Below are 21,851 nucleotides of genomic sequence, written 5' to 3'. Positions count from 1 at the left end.
ATTGACGGAGAATTAACACCGCAGGTATACCGCTCGTTTAGATGCACCATGTATTCAGCTGTATCGCTGAAATTTTTAAATGTTAATGGCATCTTCCCCTTCGGCTACGGCAAATAATGCATCGATGAAAGTAATGCTCAAATCTGCCATTTTCATTGACTTATACAATAAAGCAACGTAACCATAAATTATGGCGTGTCCGTAGTGCATTAGTGATAAATGATAATTATATCTTTGTAGTGATCTTAGTTCTAGACCTTCGTCCGGCCCAGCACGTATGCCATAGTCATAAATGACTTCAGCGAGCTTTGCTCACCGATCTCATCTCGTTGTGATTATGCGTCTACAAATCACCTTATGTGACAACAATGCTAATATTAGAATTATTAGCGACTATTTATGAAAAATAAAATTTTGTACGGCAAAGCATAATTTAAATTAAAGATATATAGTGCACAATATCGAACGTATATTGCATTACAAATATTGCTGATATCAATTATGTTATTATATTGTGAGATAATTTTACAAATTCTACAAATCGTCAAAGCATTAATTTTAAAGTTTTATTAATCTTATTAGCTTTATTAGTTCATTTATAATGGAAAAAATGAAATATTCTTGTTCATACAGGAAATTTGTAAAGGAAAATCGCAGAAGACGTTAATCAAGTGCAATAAAGTCTTATCTTCAATTTCCTTGATGATAAACTATTTTTACTCATTTTTTTTAATGAACAATGAACTTTATTAGATTGACAATCAACGTTTAATCAATAATTTTTGCTTCAGTAGAAAAATGAATAAAGAATTACGTAAGTATAATTTCTCCTTGTATCAATAACTATAAGTCATTGCAAATCTTATTTTATCTGATCTTGTATGAACACATCACAGGAAATTTCTTAAAACTCTTTAAGGTAGCAGATAATGATAAACTATCATAGAATTTAAGAGAATTAATTTGATCTTTATCTTGCAAATAAATAATAAATCACAGTTGTCCATGAAATCTTTCGCACATACAATATATACAATTATCACATGCATCTAATAATTTAAAAAACTTTTATTATATACATAGCGTGTATATTTTATATATAATGTGTATACATAAATTTATGTATAATTAATTGTAATGTATAATTATATATGTATAATTATATATCAATATATGTATATAATTTATCTATATATGTATATAATTTTGCTTCCTCATAGAGGAAGCTTTGTTTTCGTAAAAAAATTTTTTTTGAGTTGCTTTTGCCAATGTGTTCAGAATGTTCTAAAACGTTGAAAAATCGCTATTTTAAAAAATGTCGGTATGTGTGTATGTGTGTGTGTATGTATGTATGTATGTATGTGTGTGTGTGTGTGTGTGTGTGTGTGTGTGTGTGTGTGTGTGTGTGTGTGTGTGTGTGTGTGTGTGTGTGTGTGTGTGTGTGTGTGTGTGTGTGTGTGTGTGTGTGTGTGTGTGTGTGTGTGTGTGTGTGTGTGTGTGTGTGTGTGTGTGTGTGTGTGTGTGTGTGTGTGTGTGTGTGTGTGTGTGTGTGTGTGTGTGTGTGTATGTATGTATGTATGTATGTATGTGCCAAATTTACCGAAATTTCTATAACTCTAAAATTAATCAACCAAATCTTAACGAATTATATATGAAATAGGGATAGAAAAAAAAAACTGAAGAATATATATAATTAATAAAAATTGCTAATAATCAAGAGGTTCTTTTTGCTTCGTCAAATTTTTTACTCAAGAATTAGAAAAATAAAAAAAACGGTTTCCAAAAAATCGGCAACAAAAAACGATACACTCTATAATACTCCCCGGAAAATTCTACCCCTATTTCATTTACAATTCGTTAAGATTTGGTTAATTAGTTCTGGAGTTACAAAAATTTCGGTAAATTTGGCACATACACACATCAGAGTTGAGAGACCTGTATGTAAGACCGTGATCTTAAGACATCACTTCCTCTATGAGAAAGCCAAGTGCAAATTTCTAATTTGCACTATTTTTTTTTAATTTTTGCTCATTGTACATTGCCCGTCAACGATTCCATTCCTGAAGTAAGGGGGGAAGAGCCTAGAGACGCTATTGGTTACTTCTATTAAAGTCACTAGAATTTCTGTGTTCCTTCCTTACCTCAGGAAAGAAATCGTTGACGCGAAATGTGCATTCCTGTATTATATGAAATATCATAAGAACGAAAATTATATATATATATGGACGCCCAAAAATACAGGCCATCAATGATAAAATTGATATGGAAATTGCTCGAATTAGCGTAGTAACAGGAGGAGGATTTGAAGTTTCTGCGGTACGTGATACGCTTGAAATGTTTACACGGAACGACGATGCTGCGGACGGTTAATATTAATTTAACGGATCACGTTGTGCGAAACATTCGCGAGAAGATCATGGGATTAGTTCACAACTAGTTTGGAACTGGTCGCTCTATCTCCTGCAGCGTTTGTCCGCTCCGTGGATTAACGAAATACAGAAAAATGAAGTTCTTTCCATTTCTATTCCATTTTTTTCTATTGCGATGTGACTATTTCGGAACGAAATCAGAAAATCTTATGAAGTTGACAAATTTCTGTTTATAATTACAACTCTTACATAAATTAACCCTTTCATTCCTATTGTAATAATATGATTACGTATTATAAATTGTGAAATAAAGTATTATTTCACAATTTATCTATATTTTTTCATTTCACACAGAGTGTATTACCTTTTTTTAAATAATTTTTCCATATATAAGTTTGTGTTAAAAAACACGTGACAGTTCTATCGAGAATTACATTGACACATTGTCAGTAATCGTATACACGTTTTGCGACAGATAAATTTACCGTCAGACTCTCGTAGGATCTTTAGATTTGCTATAAATTTATTTTCGCATGACTCGCACCAATGGAACATCGAGGTGTCGATGCTCGAGAGACACGATACGCCTAGATGTCGATTTGATCCAGACGTCCTCGTTTCGCCGGAGTTCTATATCCTGACAACTTGGTAAGTGGCGTACAACTGGCATATAGCTTTACGTCATCCCTCATGCCCCCCCCCCCTATTCCCAGAATGTGTCTGCACACTCACGTATTCTCCGCGCCTTCTTTTCTTTACATTCTGCGCGCATCTTTGCGTATCGCAAAGGGCAGAAACTCGCGAGGAAGGTAAGTCGCGAATCTCACGAACGCGACTGTGAATTCAGAGTCGTTGCGACGATAAAGCTCTATCAAATAAATAAATTCAATAAAGTAGAAAATAATTGATTCCACTATAAACAAACTATAAAATTTAATTCAAGACCGATACGAGTCTAAAGCTTGTACCTACATGCGTTTCTAACGATTTGCCATTTGACAAGAACATCACTTAATTCTCAGTTGATGTTTCGAAACCGATGAAGGTTTTATTTCTGGTGATTATCGCACGGATATTAAGAGAGATTCACTTTCGAGGAATTGATAAGAAAGTTTGCCTTCTCAAGGACTATCTTAACTTTCAATAAATCGTTCCGCGATATTGTAAACGGATGTTCGCGCTAACAATGATAAGGAAGATGCGGTAGGATTAAGTACATTAATGCACTACGGCAATATATAATGTAAAAAACTTACGTCCGGGTATACGTCAATTAGCTCTAGCGTATTGAAAATGCCCCACGCTTTCGCCGCATAAATCTAAACGACTTTGATCTATCGGAAGAAAGTAATAATTAGCGAAACACGGAAACCATCCGGGATCCCCCGTAAATGCCGGAACATTTTCTTGACGCGTTGCCGCGTCATTAGTGTCGTAAACTTGCTCGTCATATCAACTGCATTCCTCATCATTGCGGAACATATGGACGATACTCGATGGCTAAATCCAGCTCTTATTGATATCAGCGAGATATTCTTATCTCGCTGATGAAATTTTATGCAGTAGGTACCCATGTTATATGTGAGCACATATTGACGCTCAATTGACATTAATTCCGCGAGAATTTGCAGAACAACTGAAAAGAAAATAAAATAAGAAACGTATTGCTACCTAAGTTTATTAATAGAAAGATTGCAGTCATAAGTTTGGTATATGAAAAGTTATTGAGATTGCTTAATACACACACATTGGATCTTTAATTTCATACTTTTTCTACGAAAAAGTCAATTCTGAATAAATAGAATTTTCCATATGTAACATTTTTTATGAAGCTACTCGTTTATGTTTCAAGGAAGTATCGATCACAATGCAGTGGAAAAAGAAAAAGCGGAGGCGAGAGGAGAGAAAGAAATTACCGCGTTCCGCATTCTAGTGCCTGATCAAAAAGAGCCGATTTAGCACGGCGGGGCAAAATTTGAAGAAATCACGAAGCGGAACGCGTTGACGCCGAGCAACCGGAGGCAAGGATGCGCAAGCATCCGTGAGCATCATTGTTATTCCACGGCTTAAGCGTGGGAAGCGAATACCTTCACGCTCTAGCGAATACCCACAGAGTTCTCCCCTTTCACGGACATAATCGCTCCCTGGTTTTACCATGCCTCGTATAACGTTCGAAGTAGCTTCGAAATAATTATCTCTGAGACATTCGAATCTGCGCACCAAAAATATCTGAAATCCAAAATGCTAGTGTTGCCAAAATGTTGGATTATATTAATTACGAAAAAAATGATATAAACCAATGATTATTATCTTATTAATAAGTGCATTCTAGAGAAAAGACTAGATATTCGGACAATCATATAAGTAACATGAATTCAAACTTGTACGCTGCTCAAACTATACGAAATATATGCATCGTGTTTCGGGAGAATAACGTTAATGAACGCACGGTCCAAAAATGGTTCAGCGAATTTTGTACCGGAGAGGCGATACTTCAGGCTATTCAACGGGACATCGTCCAGTTTCTCGAAAGTAAAAACCGGGACATTTAGAAACAAAGCATTTATGGTTCAAAAAACTTTGGAAACAATATATTAATTCAAACGGAAAACGCTTTGAACACATTATATTCACACATTAAAAATAATGGACTATTTGGTTTTAAAATCTGACATTTTTGCATTAATCCAATTCTACATCGTACCACGTTAATGATATTTGTCGACTATTTGTTGACTGAAACGATGATGTAATTTTTCATGTTTAGAGCCGTAAGAATATATTTTGTATGAGGATATATATCTAATGGAAAATTATTTCCTTGTAATAAATTTTTACGATTTTACGGAGTATTTTTACTTTGTGCAAAAAAAAAATTAATATCTCGAAAGATGATACTCTATCGGTTGTTGCAAGTTTGTGTAAATAACTATATTGACGATATCAATAATTGTGAGACGTCATCGTGTCTTAACGATAAACGATAATCTACAAAATCACTTGGCTATTAGTCATTTGTCTATTAGTCACTCTAAATCCGAGATAAATCTCAATTACATTTTTATCTATAATTAAATAATTTAATTATAATTTAATTAATTAGTATCTTATTTCGTGTTTTTCTGACCAACGAAATAATAGATCAATCAAATCCACGATTGATTTATTCACCTTAAAGGAACTTTCTCTCGCAAATCGATTGGACGGTCACAAAAGTTGATCGTTTCATTAAGAAAAGTTGAAAGCACGAATGCTTTGAATTGATCGGTCAATAGGTGTATAAATGAAATTAAATAGTTCCGAATGAGAAAGATTCCGCGCAAAGAATTCGTCGTGAAGGACAGAGAGATAAATTAAGCGTTCGCCATAGCTTACGTCTTACGTAATACCTTACTTTCACATAATTTTTTTTGTTTTAGCTTTATTTACGAGAAGCGCATAGAGCGGTAATTGATTTCGCAGTTTTCATGGAAACTTTAATCGGATAAAATATAATATCGGGAATTTGTTAGTTAAGTTGTGCGCACGCCACAGATAAGATATAGAGAATTTTTAAAAAACTCTGGTTACATCTTCTAATTAATAATATATCGACGATATCTCGCTTGTTGTTCGATTGGTATATTCTGCGGCTTTTATTATAATTGCGGTACCAAGAGGTGATCAAGGTGACTTATAACACCATCTTGCGCTGACCTAACGGTCGGGCAGTTTTCTCGCTTGAATGCGCAAAAAATGTGGATGCTACGGTAACGTGTATACTCTTTACAATGTTAACTATAATTCGTAACTGAACTTAAAATGTTTACCCGCGCGCCAGTCGAGCGACGTCACGCTTAGTCGCCCGTGAAAACGGCTGCTTAAAAGTGCTAAGAATGTATCTTTGAATTTCGTTTCAAAATTTATACATACAAATATAAATTGCGCAACGACAAAATTTATTAAATACTAAAAACTCTACAGGCGCGTGCTTATTTATATTATATTTAATATATAGATTTTAATTTTCATTATACACGTGTAAAAATTGATTTGTCAACGACATATTTCTAAATCGTTTTTCTCCTGTGCGATAGAAATCATAGTTGCAACAAGGGGATGGTAAATCTCTGATAATCTATTTTTTCGTACCTTAATCGCGTTGCTGAAATGATAGCATTGAGAGAAACCGATGCTTGCGATAATGCAACATTTATCGCAGTTAACTAAATGGTGAAAATCAGTGATAACGATGAAAAGTGTATCCAGATTTCTTCAAGTATCGCAACAGTTGTTGGTTCGACGTATCTCACGACGCATCGATGATGGCAAAAAAAGGTCGCCTCTTTGTGATCATCACCCTTGCAGTTGTATTTTCTATTCTTTACTCAGGTATGCGTATAAAATTTCCATAGTTTATTCAATCGCATTAATAATTTTGTAATTAACGAAGAATTTTAACCGTTGTAATGCCAAAATGCGCGCGTCTCCAATTTCATACTGAAAAATGTCAACGAGCATAATCGGATTTCTTCTATTTCATGTAAAAGCTTGAGGTGGACTAAACAAGCCTGAACGAGCTCAAAGTAACCAATTTGCTTCAATGAGTGAATTATGCCACCGTATTGATGGTTTATTTGTATTTGTTAGTTTGTGCTTAGTTATAATACAATTTAAGAAATTTTTCAATAAACATTATCGCTTCTTTCATGTTTCGTTATTAACATTGTTATTTTAGTATATGAGGATGTGTTCTGACAGTTGTAGTACAAACTAAGCACATTTACAGTGAAACCATTATAACGCTTGTTGTCTTTCATATATTTTTACAATTGTTTCCAGCATTTTATTTTAAAAAATAAAACAAATAGTTATTGCTAAACTGCAATACTGTCAATGGCAACAACATATAATCAACAGCTATACCGGGTGTTTTATTTTAATCGCTCCAAGCAAATATCTCAAAAAATATGAAAGATACGGATAAACGTTTCAGACAAAAGTTGTTTGGTTCGAAAGGGGACATAAGATGGTGTCATTGGTTTGACTTTGAGTGAACGTGCCGAGGCCATATGGAGTTCAACTTTGTTTTTTTAAATGGAACTCCTTGTTTTTTCATTGCATATTTTTGTAGCTTACCTAAAGAGCTTTTCAAAACCCTATATTTGAGTATTTTTCATGAAGTACTTTTTGAATTACAAGGCTTGAAAGTTATTAGGTTGCAATTATGTATCCAACAGAATGATAGTACATTTGAGCATTTGCTGTAAATCAAAAATACACAATGTGACTTCGATGTGACCCTACTTGTGAGTCAATCGGTCTTGCTTTCACTGGCCGGATCAATGTTGGGTCTTGCCTTCACTGGCCGGATCAAATTTTGGGTCTTGCCTTCACTGGCCGGATCAATGTTGGGTCTTGTCTTCATTGGCCGGTACACCTTGAATATGCTAATGCCGGCGGGATTGTAACTTTTAAGCCTTGTAACTCAAAAAGTACATCATAAAAAAAATACTCAAATATAGGGTTTTGAAAAGCTCTTTAAGGTGATCCTAAAGCCGTCATTCTAGCCGGTTTTTTCGGTTTTTTTCTTAGCATTAATCTTTTAATTGGTTTTATAGAAATGCAAAATTCTTGTCTAGAATTAAAGTACGCATCAAAATCTAGGTCATGGTGGTCGAATTTATATGTGGTGGTCGTCACGTATAACAAAAAATATTAATTTTTTTTCGCTTTCGATATAAATTCGACCACCATGACCTAGATTTTGATGCGTACTTTAATTCTAGACAAGAATTTTGCATTTCTATAAAACCAATTAAAAGATTAGTGCTAAGAAAAAAACTAAAAAAACCGGCTAGGATCACGGCTTTAGGATCACCTTAAGTAAGCTTCAAGAATATGCAATGAGAAATAAAAAGTTTCATTTAAAAGAACAAAGTTGAACTCCATATGACCTCGGCACGTTCACTCAAGGTCAAACCAATGACACCATCTTATGTCCTCCTTCACACCAAACAACTTTTGTCTGAAACGTTATTCCGTATCTTTCATATTTTTCGAGATATTTGCCTGGGGCGATTAAAATAAAACACCCGGTATATATAATTAATTAAAAGAATATTATTTAATTTCAACATAAGTCAGTATTTTCGTTAATTCGTTATTCGATCTTTTCAAAGGAAATGCATTGAGATGTTATCAGTGCAACTCACTTGAAGACAAGGCCTGTGCAGACGGACCATTGCCAGACTCAATGATTATGGAATGTAAGCCACCGCCCACTACGACTACGACCACCACTACGCCATCAACCACTCCATCGTCATCGAGCACGGTAACGGCATCGCAAACGGAAACGACGTCTCCTGCAACGTCCGGCACGCCGAGCGGCACGACGGAGCAAACGACTGCCCCTGCAACGTCCGGCACGACGAGCGGCACGACGGAGCAAACGACTGCCCCTGCAACGTCCGGCACGACGAGCGGCACGACGAGCGGCACGACGGAGCAGACGACTGCCCCTGCAACGTCCGGCACGACGAGCGGCACGACGGAGCAGACGACTGCCCCTGCAACGTCTGGCACGACAAGCGGCACGACGGAGCAAACGACTGCCCCTGCAACGTCCGGCACGACGAGCGGCACGACGGAGCAGACGACTGCCCCTGCAACGTCCGGCACGACAAGCGGCACGACGGAGCAGACGACTGCCCCTGCAACGTCCGGCACGCCGAGCTGCACGACAGAACAGACGACTGGCCCCGCAAACGTACCGGTTACGACGAGCGGCACAGCGGAGCAGACGACCGTGCCCCTGCAACGTCCGGCACGACGAGGCGGCACTACGGAAGCAGGACGACTGCCCCTGCAACGTCCTGGCACGACAAGCGGGCACGAACGGATCAAACGACTGCCCCTGCAACGTCCGGCACGACGAGCGGTCACGACGAGCGGCACGACGGAGCAGACGACCGCCTCTGCAACAACTCCGGCACGACGGAACCAGGACGACTGCCCTGCAAACGTCCGGCACGACGAGCGGCACGACGGAGCAGACGCGACTGCCCCTGCAACGTTCAGCCACGCCGAGCGGCACACGGAGCAGACGAACTGTGCCCCTGCAACGTCCTGCACAGGACGAGCGGCACGACGGAGCAGACGACTGCCCCTGCCACGTCAGCACGCCGAGCGGCACGACAGAACAGACGACTGCCCCTGCAACGTCCGGCACGACGAGCGGCACGACGGATCATACGACTGTCCCTGCAACGTCCGGCACGACGAGCGGCACGACGAGCAACGACTGCCCCTGCAACGTCCGCACCCGAGCGGCACGACGGAGCAGACGACTGCCCCTGCAACGTCCGCACGACAGCGGCACGACGGAGCAGACGACTGCCCCTGCAACGTCCGCACGACGAGCGGCACGACGGAGCAGACGACTGCCCCTGCAACGTCCGGCACGACGAGCGGCACGACGGAGCAGACGACTGCCCCTGCAACGTCGGAGAAGCGCACGAGGCAAGACTCCCTGCAACGTCCAGCGACGCACGACGAGAGACGACTGCCCCTGCAACGTCCGGCACGACAGCGGCACGACGGAGCAGACGACTGCCCCTGCAACGTCCGCACACGAGCGGCACGACGCAGACGACTGCCCCTGCAACGTCCAGCACGCCGAGCGGCACGACAGAACAGACGACTGCCCCTGCAACGTCCGGCACGACGAGCGGCACGACGGAGCAGACGACTGCCCCTGCAACGTCCGGCACGACGAGCGGCACGACGGAGCAGACGACTGCCCCTGCAACGTCCGGCACGACGAGCGGCACGACGGAGCAGACGACTGCCCCTGCAACGTCCGGCACGACGGAACAGACGACTGCCCCTGCAACGTCCGGCACGACGAGCGGCACGACGGAGCAGACGACTGCCCCTGCAACGTCCGGCACGACAAGCGGCACAACGGAGCAGACGACTGCCCCTGCAACGTCCGGCACGACGGAACAGACGACTGCCCCTGCAACGTCCGGCACGACGAGCGGCACGACGGAGCAGACGACTGCCCCTGCAACGTCCAGCACGCCGAGCGGCACGACGGAGCAGACGACTGCCCCTGCAACGTCCGGCACGACGAGCGGCACGACGGAGCAGACGACTGCCCCTGCAACGTCCGGCACGCCGAGCGGCACGTTTTGTTAATTATTATTTTTTTTAATTAAAATTTCTACTGTATAAAATAATTATTTTTTTTGTACTTTGCTTCAAATTTATTTATTATTAACACAAATTTTATGTAAAATATGCATTGTACACAATATTTATTAAATTTGTTTTTTTAGATTTTAGGCTGAGTCGTAATAGACTACGAAGAAGTATTTTTCCTCAACAAAATACACATGCAGTAATAGAATGGAATTGTGCTATAATTAAACATCGTAAGTATTTAAATAAATAAATGTAATTTAAAATATGTTGAATCTTAAATTTTCACAAAAATGTTTTTACAAATCATCAAAATATTAAAATGTTATGTAAAAGGCCTAACTTCTCTCTTTAGCCATTTATTATTATAAATGAAAAAATTTATTGAGTTAATTTTCAATGTAAACTGAAAAAAAATTTTTAGTAACTCTACATTCTGAATATGTTAAAAAGTGTATGAAATTATTTTGCCTTCTTATATAATATATATATTATAGTATCTTTTTTTAATAGTATTTTATAAGTTATGCGTATTCTTTCTGCGTAACAGTAAAAATGAAAAAGATTGTTAGTAATAAATAATTTTTTTTCTAGATTACAGTAACAATACTGAGGCCATCGAACGTACTTGCGTTCTTTCCGACTACACATGTACTGAATGTGAAATCCAGAAAAAATGCAATTCAAATGAGTGTAATAATGCTAATGCGTTATCAATTAATATGGTAACTTCGACGTGGTTTATATTATCATGGATGACTGTGTTCATTCTTACGAGTTCTTATTAATTTTTAAGCTTAATTGAAGCGTTGTGATGCCATTTTACCGTGAAATGTATTTTTTTTAAACCGAGACTCTTCCGGCAAGACTATCTGACAAAATCTTCATGTTACGTTAAATAAATTTTTGTAAATAAAACAGGTAAATTTCTTGTTTAAATTGTGGCTGCAAAATCAACAATATTAAAAGGACTATTGTGTGGTATAAACTTTCACGGTTTGCGAAACTTAAGTGCTATTTACAAAAACTAAACAATTAAGACATATTCTACCCATAAAAAACATCAATTAATAATTTATTATATTACATAATAATTATATTATAGGTATATATATATATATGTTATACATATAATAAGAATTTTGCGATATTTTTGTATTGTATTATACATATTATCTATTACAGTACTATTCAAAAATTATCTACCATACACTCTGTTAAAAATCATCATCTGTCGTTGCTTTCTTAATTTATCTGAAAAAGACGCGTCGGAGGAACTGGGTAACACTGCGAGCACTGGGTAACACTATAAACTTTTTATGGTATACTAGCGGACAACGATTCGTTTCCTGAGGAAAGAGGAAACATAGAAGTTATACCCATGGTTCCTCTATGTTTCCCCCTGTTCTCAAAAAATGAATTGTTGCCCGTCCGTGTACAACAATCATGTAACAGTGTAACTAATACGGTTTTAAAAGAACAGTTATATTTAGCGCATGAACAGACTTTTAAAGTTTCAAATTTCATGCTGATAAGCAAATGTCGTGGAACGATTTATATAATAACCTTGCCAACGAGTATACTGTGACAGTTCTCGATTAGATATAGGTAAATCAAGGTGCAACGAAAATGCCAGGGCAAGATCGGTTCTTTGTGTTCACTATATTTTTGGTAGTTGTGTTTTCTATTTTTCACTCAGGTAAGTAATATAAATTTTCGGCAATTTATTTGTTAACAATTTTATAAATAACAATAGCAAAATATTTTCTAAAAAGTTAATTTGTAAGAATTTTCGCTACTGTACATTTTTGATATTAAATGTTAATACAATTTAAAATTTTAGGTCCTTAGTATTTTTTTTATATAATAAAATTAGTCTAGAAAATGTGTGGATAATAATTAATAGTTGCTATAGATTACGCAATGTTAATATTAAAAATTGAAGGATTAAATAATTTTAATTTCTAATAATTACATAATCAAAAAATTTGTTTCATCGTATAGAAAGTCATTTCTAAAGATCTTTTTATTAGTTTATTGTTTTATTTATGTCTTTTTTAAGGTGAGGCGCTTTTGAAGTGTTATAATTGCAATTCGGCGATCACTGCAACCTGTGAAAACGAGCCAACTTCGGGGGAAGTAGTGTCATGTAGTCTGGATAATAACGTATGTGTATCATATAATATCGGTAAGTATCTAAAATAAATAATCTTATGACTTTTAACACATTGGATCCTATATCCAGATAACGTACATGGGTAATGTTGCAGGTTGTATAGAGGCTTTAGTTTGTTCTATTTTTTATATATATGCTATCATAATAATAAAAAAACTTATTTGAATTTTTTCCAACATTCGAGTTTTTTCTAATTTTCTTCTAGTAACTTGCAAAAACTCGTATATATAATTTTAATTCTAAGCAATTTTATAAAAAAAATGGAATCTTTAACATTGTATGTATGTATGATGTATACATGTAGTAAGAAACTTATTGTAATATAATAGTGAATCTTCTTTTTCCAGAATATAATGACAGAAAACTCATCATACGTAGCTGCGGTTATCGCGACTTCTGTAAATATACAAATCCTAACGTAATCCAAAATTGTAAAGAATGCAACACAGACCTGTGTAAAAATTGATACTAATGCGGTATCAACGAAAAGTTGTAAAACAGCTATTACTGTAAAATTAAAATTTCATTTTGAATGCCACTGATTATAATAAAAATATGTAAAAACTATGTGTTTTGTTCATGCCTGTCTTCGTATTACACCTTTTGCCAAAATGTATATAAGACGCACGAAATAATTTATTATTAATTCATCATGCGTAAGTAACGCTGTTTATCTCGCCGTGCAATTATTGTGATGAGCATTTTTTATGCGATTCCTGTGTATATTGTTTATAAATTCATATACATAACACATCGTTATAACTTTTATCCCTTGATTTCCGCACAATGTCCGGCGCAAATCGATAGTCATCCTTTGTGCGCAGAATGAATATTCTCCGCGAAACTTGTATCTGCTTTAACGATGCTAATTCTGAAGATATTCAAGAATGTTCAGCTGGCGTTTATAAACGTCGCTATAAAATATTATAAAAATGTTAAATTTAAATTTAATTAAATCTTGTTTAACAATTTAATTTAATTTAGACCTTTTATTTAAATTGCACGCCAGATAAGAAACATCATAATTTTTTAAATATTAAATTAGAGAAGAGTGCACTGTCTTATCTTTTTTACCTTATATCTTAATGTAGTTGATTTTTTAATAATTTCGATTTCACGGAAGTAGAGAAGGATGCTGCAAAAAATACGAATTACTCTCGGTAAAATAAATCGACGAGACTTCGAGAGATTTCGCATTGCGTGACTCGCGTATTAAGGAAGGTCATGGTGTTCGAAAGCGAAAGTTCGAGCACGACGGAATATATAGATCGAATGCTCGATCATTTCTGCTCCATTAGTCGATCAGTGTCACGCGTCGAAAACACGTGGGAAAACGGGAAGATTACTTTTGCTCGCCGCGATAATTCCGGGCCAAATTCTCAAGATATGTTTCTCAGCGGGGGCCGAAAACGAAACACGAGATATTGTGTCTGGGAATGAAGAAAACGTGCGCGTAATATTTCATCTTCGTGGCGATTAGAGGCAAACAAAATACATTTCGCTTGCTCTCGAGACGTTTCTCCACGTGGTTTACGTTTTGCTGTAATAAACCTCTTGTCAATTATACATGCACCTTACGTTTTACAACGACAAACCGGTACCTCGCTATCCGGATAAACGTATGTAAAATGTTGCTATCTTAATAGAATATCGGCGTTAAAATGTCTTTTTTAAAACGATGGTAAATTAAATAACTAAATAAATCCACGGATATATGTATATACGTTTCTCGCCCGCGGGAAACTTGCCCCGGCTCTAGATAAATATTAGTGGAAGCAAATTAGGTTTTTATCTCGGAACCGGTTAAAACTACTCGAATTTGAACGTTTTTTTTTATGTAGGTAATTAAAAACACTACAATGTTTATGAGTTAAAAATTGACGCTTTAAATAGAAAATTCAAGAAAATTCAGAAAAATTGAAATTCTAAGACAAAACATTTGTTAAACGTATTAGCTTGCACTTTTTGCTTATAAACTTAAAATAATTATAAAAAAAAGTTCTTTAAATAATTAATTATGTTTTTATTAATTACAATTTATAAAATTCGAAATGTAATATTTTACAGAATAAAAAATAACATTACAAAAGTGAATAAATGTGATACAAAATATAAAAGTAGGTAAATAGTTTACATTGTTTCTTTACATAATGTTTAAATTTAAATGTTTAAACCTTTATATTTTAAATATTTTTTTAAATTTCTTCTTCGAGTTCATTTTCTACCAAAATCGTATAGGGAAACAATTGGAGCAGTTGTCGCCGTTGCATCCTGAGCAAGCTGGTGAACAGAATAATCCCGTTTTCCTGCATCCACAATTTTTCAGGGGCATCAGGTTGCTGACTCATAAAATTTGGCATTAAAAAATTAAAGCTGAATTTCCCTAATGTATAAAGGCCCATAAACTTGATTCTTGCCGGGGGTTTCGCTCATAATTTCGTTTCCTCTGCGCAACGGCGGTATATGAAAGTAAAATCCATATACACATTGGCATGGCTTGTATGAGTTGCGTATCCTATATTGCATTGCTATTTTCCCGTAGATAATTGGCACCAGAATTGAACCTCAGGAGAGTAATGATATAAATAGTAGAGATATACCTGCCGATCTATCAGACAGAGTAAACACAATATCAGAATCGCAGGTGTCGATTAACTCGAGCGAGGAAGATGAAACGCACGTGGACACATCGAAAAGAGACCCTGAAGGGCAAATAAATAATAAAGTCTCTGTAAACTGTAACTCAAGACCGTTACAAAATAATACTAGAACTTCGGAGAAAGATCCACTGGAAGGCACACACTGGATGTATGACAATACTGTGCCGTCGCGAAATAACGAGGAACTCGATCCTGACGATTCTGTATCTCTATCACAAGTGTCTGATGATTCGAGCGTCGCAAAAAGCGACATAAAAGCTGAAAACCAAGCACAATATAAGAGCAACATTCAAAAGTTGAGGCAAGAAATGAACGATAAAGTGAATAAAATAAAAGAATCATACAAATATCAAATTCGAGACATAAAGGTGAAACTTCACCATGCATTAACCCTCAGTTACCTTACGTGTTTTTACACCCCGATATTACCTTACCAGGGTCTGAGAGACCCCTGTCGTTTCTCTAGCTTGTATTTTTAAGACAAATGCATCAATTTGAAGTCTTGTCACAAAATGTTCTACCGAGGCTCAAAATATATACATAATATATAAAAATAGGTATGCATATGAGATTTATAATACCAATTCTTAAAAATCATTACCTTAAGAGCTTAGTTCAGCTTTATATGATATACCCTACCTCCCATGCTTTGGATTCTCCTAACTTCAAACTGGAATATCTCGGCAATAACAAATCGTCTGTGAGCGTTCGAAAGTGGATTTGGAAGGGGAAAAATAGTACTTTAAAGCCAGGTCGAGATTTGTATCGTATCACCGTATCGTGATATTTTCTTATCAAAATACGGATATATAGGTTATAATGATATGCCAAAGTTTTGTTTTCAATCTGTAAAATACAGGATATGAATACGGATTGAAAATAAGGCCTTGGCGTATCATTATAACCAACATTTCCGTATTTTGATAAGAAAATATCATGATACGATACGGTGATACGGTACAAGTCTAAACGCAGCTTAAGATGACCCCGACAGAAATGTGCGGGAAAAATTTCTCACTCTGCAATACTTCCATAAAAGAGGCCAAAATGGCTTATCTTGACTCATTTAAGTGCGATTACCTCAGAGACCTGACTCAATAGGCAAATTCTACGGCCAAATTCGGATTCAGCGCGAAAAATTACATAAGAAACCACTCCTAATTCTAAAACACCAATCCTTTGTAGATCTGTGTAAATTCATACAGTCATCGATAACTTATCGCAGTGATAACAAAAATTATCTACAACCAATACGAGTCTGTAGCGTGAAACCTATATAATGAATAATTTATGAACCTTATATAAAAACCTTACCAACGAGTACCGTGTGACAGTCTTCGATTGGACATAAGTAAATCAAAGTGCAACGAAAATGCAAAGGCAAGATCGGTTCTTTGTGTTCACTATATTTTTGGTGCTTGTACTTTCTATTTTTCATTCAGGTACGTAATGTAAATTTTCGGTAATTTATTTGTTAACAATTTTATAAATAACAATAGCAAAAAAATTCTAAAAAAGTTAATCTATAAGAAATTTTGCTACTGTACATTTTTGATATATTAATACAATTTAAAATTTTAGGTCCTTAGTAATTTTTTTATATAATAAAATTAATCTCTAGAGGATGTGTGTGTGTGTGTGTGTGTGTGGATAATAATTAATAGTTGCTATATATTACGCAATATTAATATTAAAAACTAAAAGCCTAAGTTTCTAATAATTACATAATCAAAAAATTTGTTTCACCGTATAGTTACAGTTAATGTAATTTCAATGTAAACAATCGCTTTTCTAATTTTATTTTAATGTAGTGATTTCTAAAGATAATTTTATTAGTTTGTTGTTTTATTTATGTCTTTTTTAAGGTGAGGCATTGAAGTGTCATCATTGCAGTACGTTGATCAGTGCAACTTGTGAAAAAGAGCCGACATCGGAGGAAGTAATACCATGTCTAAATGGCGCATGTGTAACATATAGTATCAGTAAGTATCTAAAATAACAAAATAATGTATATCGAGTAATGTTTTTCTTAAATGTTGCAGGTTGTAAAGGCATTAGTTTGTTCTATTTTTTATATGCTATCATAATGATTAAAAAAACTTATTTAAATTTTTTCCACTATTTTCGAGTTTTTTTAATTTTCTTTCAATTATACTTGCAAATACTGAAATACTCATATATATAATTTTAATTCTGAGCAATTTTATAAAACAATAGAATCTTTAACATTATACGTATATATATATATATATGTAGTAAAAAATTTATTGTAATATAATAGTGAAACTTTTTTTTCCAGACTATCTTGGCATAAAAGTCTTCACACGTACCTGCAATTTTCGCGACTTCTGTAAACATGCAAATCCTCTCGAGATCCTAGATTGTAAAGAATGCAACACAGATCTGTGTAATGCTTCTGCTACCAATGCAGTATCAACTATCATAATGATAACCTCAGGATTGATTACGCTGTTATGGACTATTCAATGAATTTTATAGATTATTTTTATAATTATTTAATTTCGTTATATTATAATTTTTTTAAAAAAAATTTTACATTGTTGTTAAAATATGTATTTTTGTTTTTATAGCCAGCAAGTTTTTTAGCTCTATATCATTTTAATCCAAATTAATCATTACATTGGATGTTATGCGAAAGATAAATATTAAAATAATTTTATTAAATGTGTTACTTAATACAACTCGGCCTTTGCTTTCTTATACATAAATAAGCATTAAATTTTTATAAAACATGAAAAAAACCCATATTTATATATAGATTGAAATTTGTATAATACATCTATCACATAGAAACATATACCTATTATAAATACATAGAAAAATTCAAATTCAAAATTCAAATTAGATAAAGCAATCATGTAACGATGTCAAAAGAGCATCAAACTTTCTAAAGAACTGAGTGATATTTTCGCGCTGTCGCGATTCAACGTAAGACATTTAAGAACTTCTCTTCGGAAGCTATGTATTTCTGCGTTATGCAAAACTGGGCCGCGGCAGTGTGGGAAATTCCGTTCTGATACGCCAGAAAGAGCGCATACGAGACCTTATTTCTTTCGCGAATCACAATGAGTGAGGAAATTCTCAAGGTTCCATGTCCCTCTCCAGCATTCGCCGCACTTCTCTTACGCATCATGATAAAGTGTAGATCTAACTGTAAAGTCTTAGACCGCTGGCTACGCAATGAAATTGCATAAAGACAGTCTATTTTAATAATAAAATGCTTTTTCTGCGATGCTGTAGCAATCTTGTCTTGACTATACTTTTGTTACACGAGCGGACTAGCGGACAAAGAAAAATATATGTTTTGTATAAAAACTGTAAACAATTAAATACTTAATATTATAAAGATATGTGAAATTAGAATTCTGTTGTTTTAAATAAATAACCATTTACGCAACCATATCTTTTAATATCACGATGTTGTATAATAGAAAATTATTCCGTTCCGAATAATATACTAAAAGGATTCAATGCTCAATTATCATCTGAGTGTAAAGAATTTTGAAACTAATATACAAATAATATTAATATATAAAACTTATGTATAATTATTAACTTTATATACATGTATGTGGTATTATTTATATTACCTATTAAATTTAAAACTGCAAAGTTACAAAACAGCTATTACTGTAAAATTGAAATTTTATTTTGAAAACTGACCATAATAAAAATATTAAAAGTTATGTGTTTTGTTCATGCCTGTCTTCGCACATCTCTTGTCAAAATGTATAAGACGCGAGAAATAATTTATTATTAATTCATCGCGCGTAACGCCGTTTATCTCGCCGTACAATTACTGTGATGAGCATTTCTTGCGCGATTCCTGTGTATATTGTTTATAAATTCATATACATGACACATCGCTATAACTTTTATCCCTTGACTCCCACATGATGCATAATATGTTAGCAGATGGTTCCTCGTACATGGCGCGCATGTAATTTTCCATTAATATCGCGTGTAAAAACAGCAGAATTAGGTTCTTTTTCAACGATAATTTCCGACAAAACTTTCGGCGATCGCGGCGACCCTAATTGAATTAAATCTCCGGTATACTAGTAACTTCGCCGCCGCTTTTTAATTTGTTCATTCTTGCAAGACTGCCTTTTTTATTCGTGGAAATATTTATGACGTATCACAATAAGTTTATTTTAACACGTATCTATTTGCAAGATTATTGTTTCACAGTAATTCGATTGCAATCACATTCGATTTCTCATAAAATAAGATAAGATATACATTTCAGTCAACATGTTCGCTCTCCAAGATATTTTGTGACAGTATGGATCTCGTATCGTCAATGTGACTGTTGCCTTATGGAGGTTTCGTCGCTACAAAAAAATGCAACCAATTTCATGAAATTTTAATATGTTGTTCTGGAATGCAAAATAGAATTATGTAATTTTTTGGGGAATTTTTCACCGTCCCGTTTTGAAAAAAATCTACTCCAAAAATTGTATTTTTTAACATAGGTTCTTATGGAAAATGACATATTGCACACCTTCAGAATGAAATAAGTGCAAGAAAAAATGCAAATAATAAGGAAAAAAAATGCACATGTAACTTAATAATTTACAAATAAATGAGTAAAAAAAAGGGGAAGGTTACCGCACATTTCGTAGAAAAATTAATTATTAAAGCATAAATTGCTTGATTTTTCGTCTGCTAGACTGCCACGGTCGTGAACGACATGAACAGCAGCACGCACTATACACGCGGCGACCAATCAGAGCAACCCCCTTCACTCCCACTACTTCAAACGCTAGTGTGCTGTTGCCAGAACCCCCGCGTCCCACTACTCCCTCCGATGAAGCAACCGAACCTCCTTAATTCGGTAAATAGATATTAAAGTTGATTAAAAACTTTGTTTGTTTTGATTGTTTTAAAAACTTTGATTTATTGTTATTGTGAGTTCTATCCTTGATTTTATATCTTTAGATACAATCATCGATAATTTATCATAATGATAAAAAAAGTTATTTATGTTTCTATAGCAAATATCGTGGAACAATTTATATAATAACCTTGCCAACGAGTATACTGTGACAGTTCTCCATTGGACATAGGTAAATCAAGGTGCAACAAAAATGCCAGGGCAAGATCGGTTCTTTGTGTTCACTATATTTTTGGTGCTTGTACTTTCTATTTTTCATTCAGGTACGTAATGTAAATTTTCGGTAATTTATTTGTTAACAATTTTATAAATAACAATAGCAAAAAAATTCTAAAAAAGTTAATCTATAAGAAATTTTGCTACTGTACATTTTTGATATTATATGTTAATACAATTTCAAATTTTAGGTTCTTAGTATTTTTATTTATATTTATTTATATAATGAAATTAGTCTCTCTCTCTCTCTCTCTCTCTCTCTCTCTCTCTCTCTCTCTCTCTCTCTCTCTCTCTCTCTCTCTCTAGAGAATGTGGATAATAATTAACAGTTGCTATAAATTACGCAAATTAAAAATTGAAGAATTAAATAATTCTAATTTTTAATAATTACATAATCAAAAAATTTGTTTCACCGTATAGTTACAGTTAATTTTATTTGAATGTAAACAATCGCTTTTCTAATTTTATTTTAATGAAGTCATTTCTAAAGATCTTTTTATTAGTTTATTGTTTTATTTATGTCTTTTTTAAGGTGAGGCGGACTGGTTGAAGTGTTATAATTGCAATTCGGCGATCAGTGCAACCTGTGAACATCATCCAACCTCGGGGGAAGTAGTGTCATGTAGTCAGGATAATAACATATGTGTATCATATAATATCGGTAAGTATTTAAAGTAAATAATCTTATGAATTTTAACACATTGGATCCTATATCCAGAATAACGTACATGGGTAATGTTGCAGGTTGTAGAGACTTTAGTTTGTTCTATTTTTTATATATGCTATCATAATAATAAAAAAACTTATTTGAATTTTTTCCAATATTCGAGTATTTTCTAATTTTCTTCCAGTAACTTGCAAAAACTCGCATCTATAATTTTAATTAAAGCAATTGTATAAAAAATCGGAATCTTTAACATTGTATGTATGTATGATGTATACATGTATAGTAAGAAACTTATTGTAATATAATAATGAATCTTCTCTCTTTTTCCAGAATATAATGGCAGAAAACTCATCATACGTACCTGCGGTTATCGCGACTTCTGTAAATATACAAATCCTGGCGTAATAAAAAATTGTAGAGAATGCACCCATGACCTGTGTAAAGGTTGATACTAATGTGGTATCAACGAAAAGTTATAAAACAGCTATTACTGTAAAATTAAAATTTTATTTTAAAAGCCATTGATTATAATAAAAATATGTAAAAACTATGTGTTTTGTTCATGCCTGTCTTCGTATTACACCTTTTCCCAAAATGTAAGACGCACGAAATAATTCATTATTAATTCATCATGCGTAACGCTGTTTATCTCGCCGTG

The 21,851-nt window shown here is 35.1% G+C and overlaps 2 protein-coding genes across 2 annotated transcripts; both read left to right on the top strand.

Annotated features, from left to right (window-relative positions):
• The first annotated feature begins 1,133 nt into the window (after positions 1-1,133).
• Positions 1,134-21,743, top strand: LOC143905084 (uncharacterized). Its single transcript, XM_077420219.1, has 9 exons — positions 1,134-3,017; positions 4,222-6,740; positions 8,531-9,375; positions 9,488-9,662; positions 9,727-10,539; positions 10,694-10,789; positions 11,151-12,255; positions 21,059-21,187; positions 21,524-21,743. The coding sequence occupies exons 2-7, from the start codon at positions 6,671-6,673 to the stop codon at positions 11,342-11,344; spliced, it is 2,193 nt and encodes a 730-aa protein (XP_077276345.1). The 5' UTR covers positions 1,134-3,017; positions 4,222-6,670; the 3' UTR covers positions 11,345-12,255; positions 21,059-21,187; positions 21,524-21,743.
• LOC143904929 (uncharacterized) lies at positions 16,686-18,776 on the top strand. The gene is made up of 3 exons (XM_077419928.1): positions 16,686-16,834; positions 17,258-17,374; positions 17,692-18,776. The coding sequence occupies exons 1-3, from the start codon at positions 16,765-16,767 to the stop codon at positions 17,880-17,882; spliced, it is 378 nt and encodes a 125-aa protein (XP_077276054.1). The 5' UTR covers positions 16,686-16,764; the 3' UTR covers positions 17,883-18,776.
• Positions 21,744-21,851: the final 108 nt, after the last annotated feature.

The sequence above is a fragment of the Temnothorax americanus genome, unplaced genomic scaffold, assembly GCF_048541705.1.
Source record: "Temnothorax americanus isolate GAGA-0224 unplaced genomic scaffold, ASM4854170v1 Scaffold6, whole genome shotgun sequence".
NCBI lineage: Eukaryota > Metazoa > Arthropoda > Insecta > Hymenoptera > Formicidae > Temnothorax > Temnothorax americanus.
This window is presented reverse-complemented; position numbering and strand designations above follow the sequence as displayed.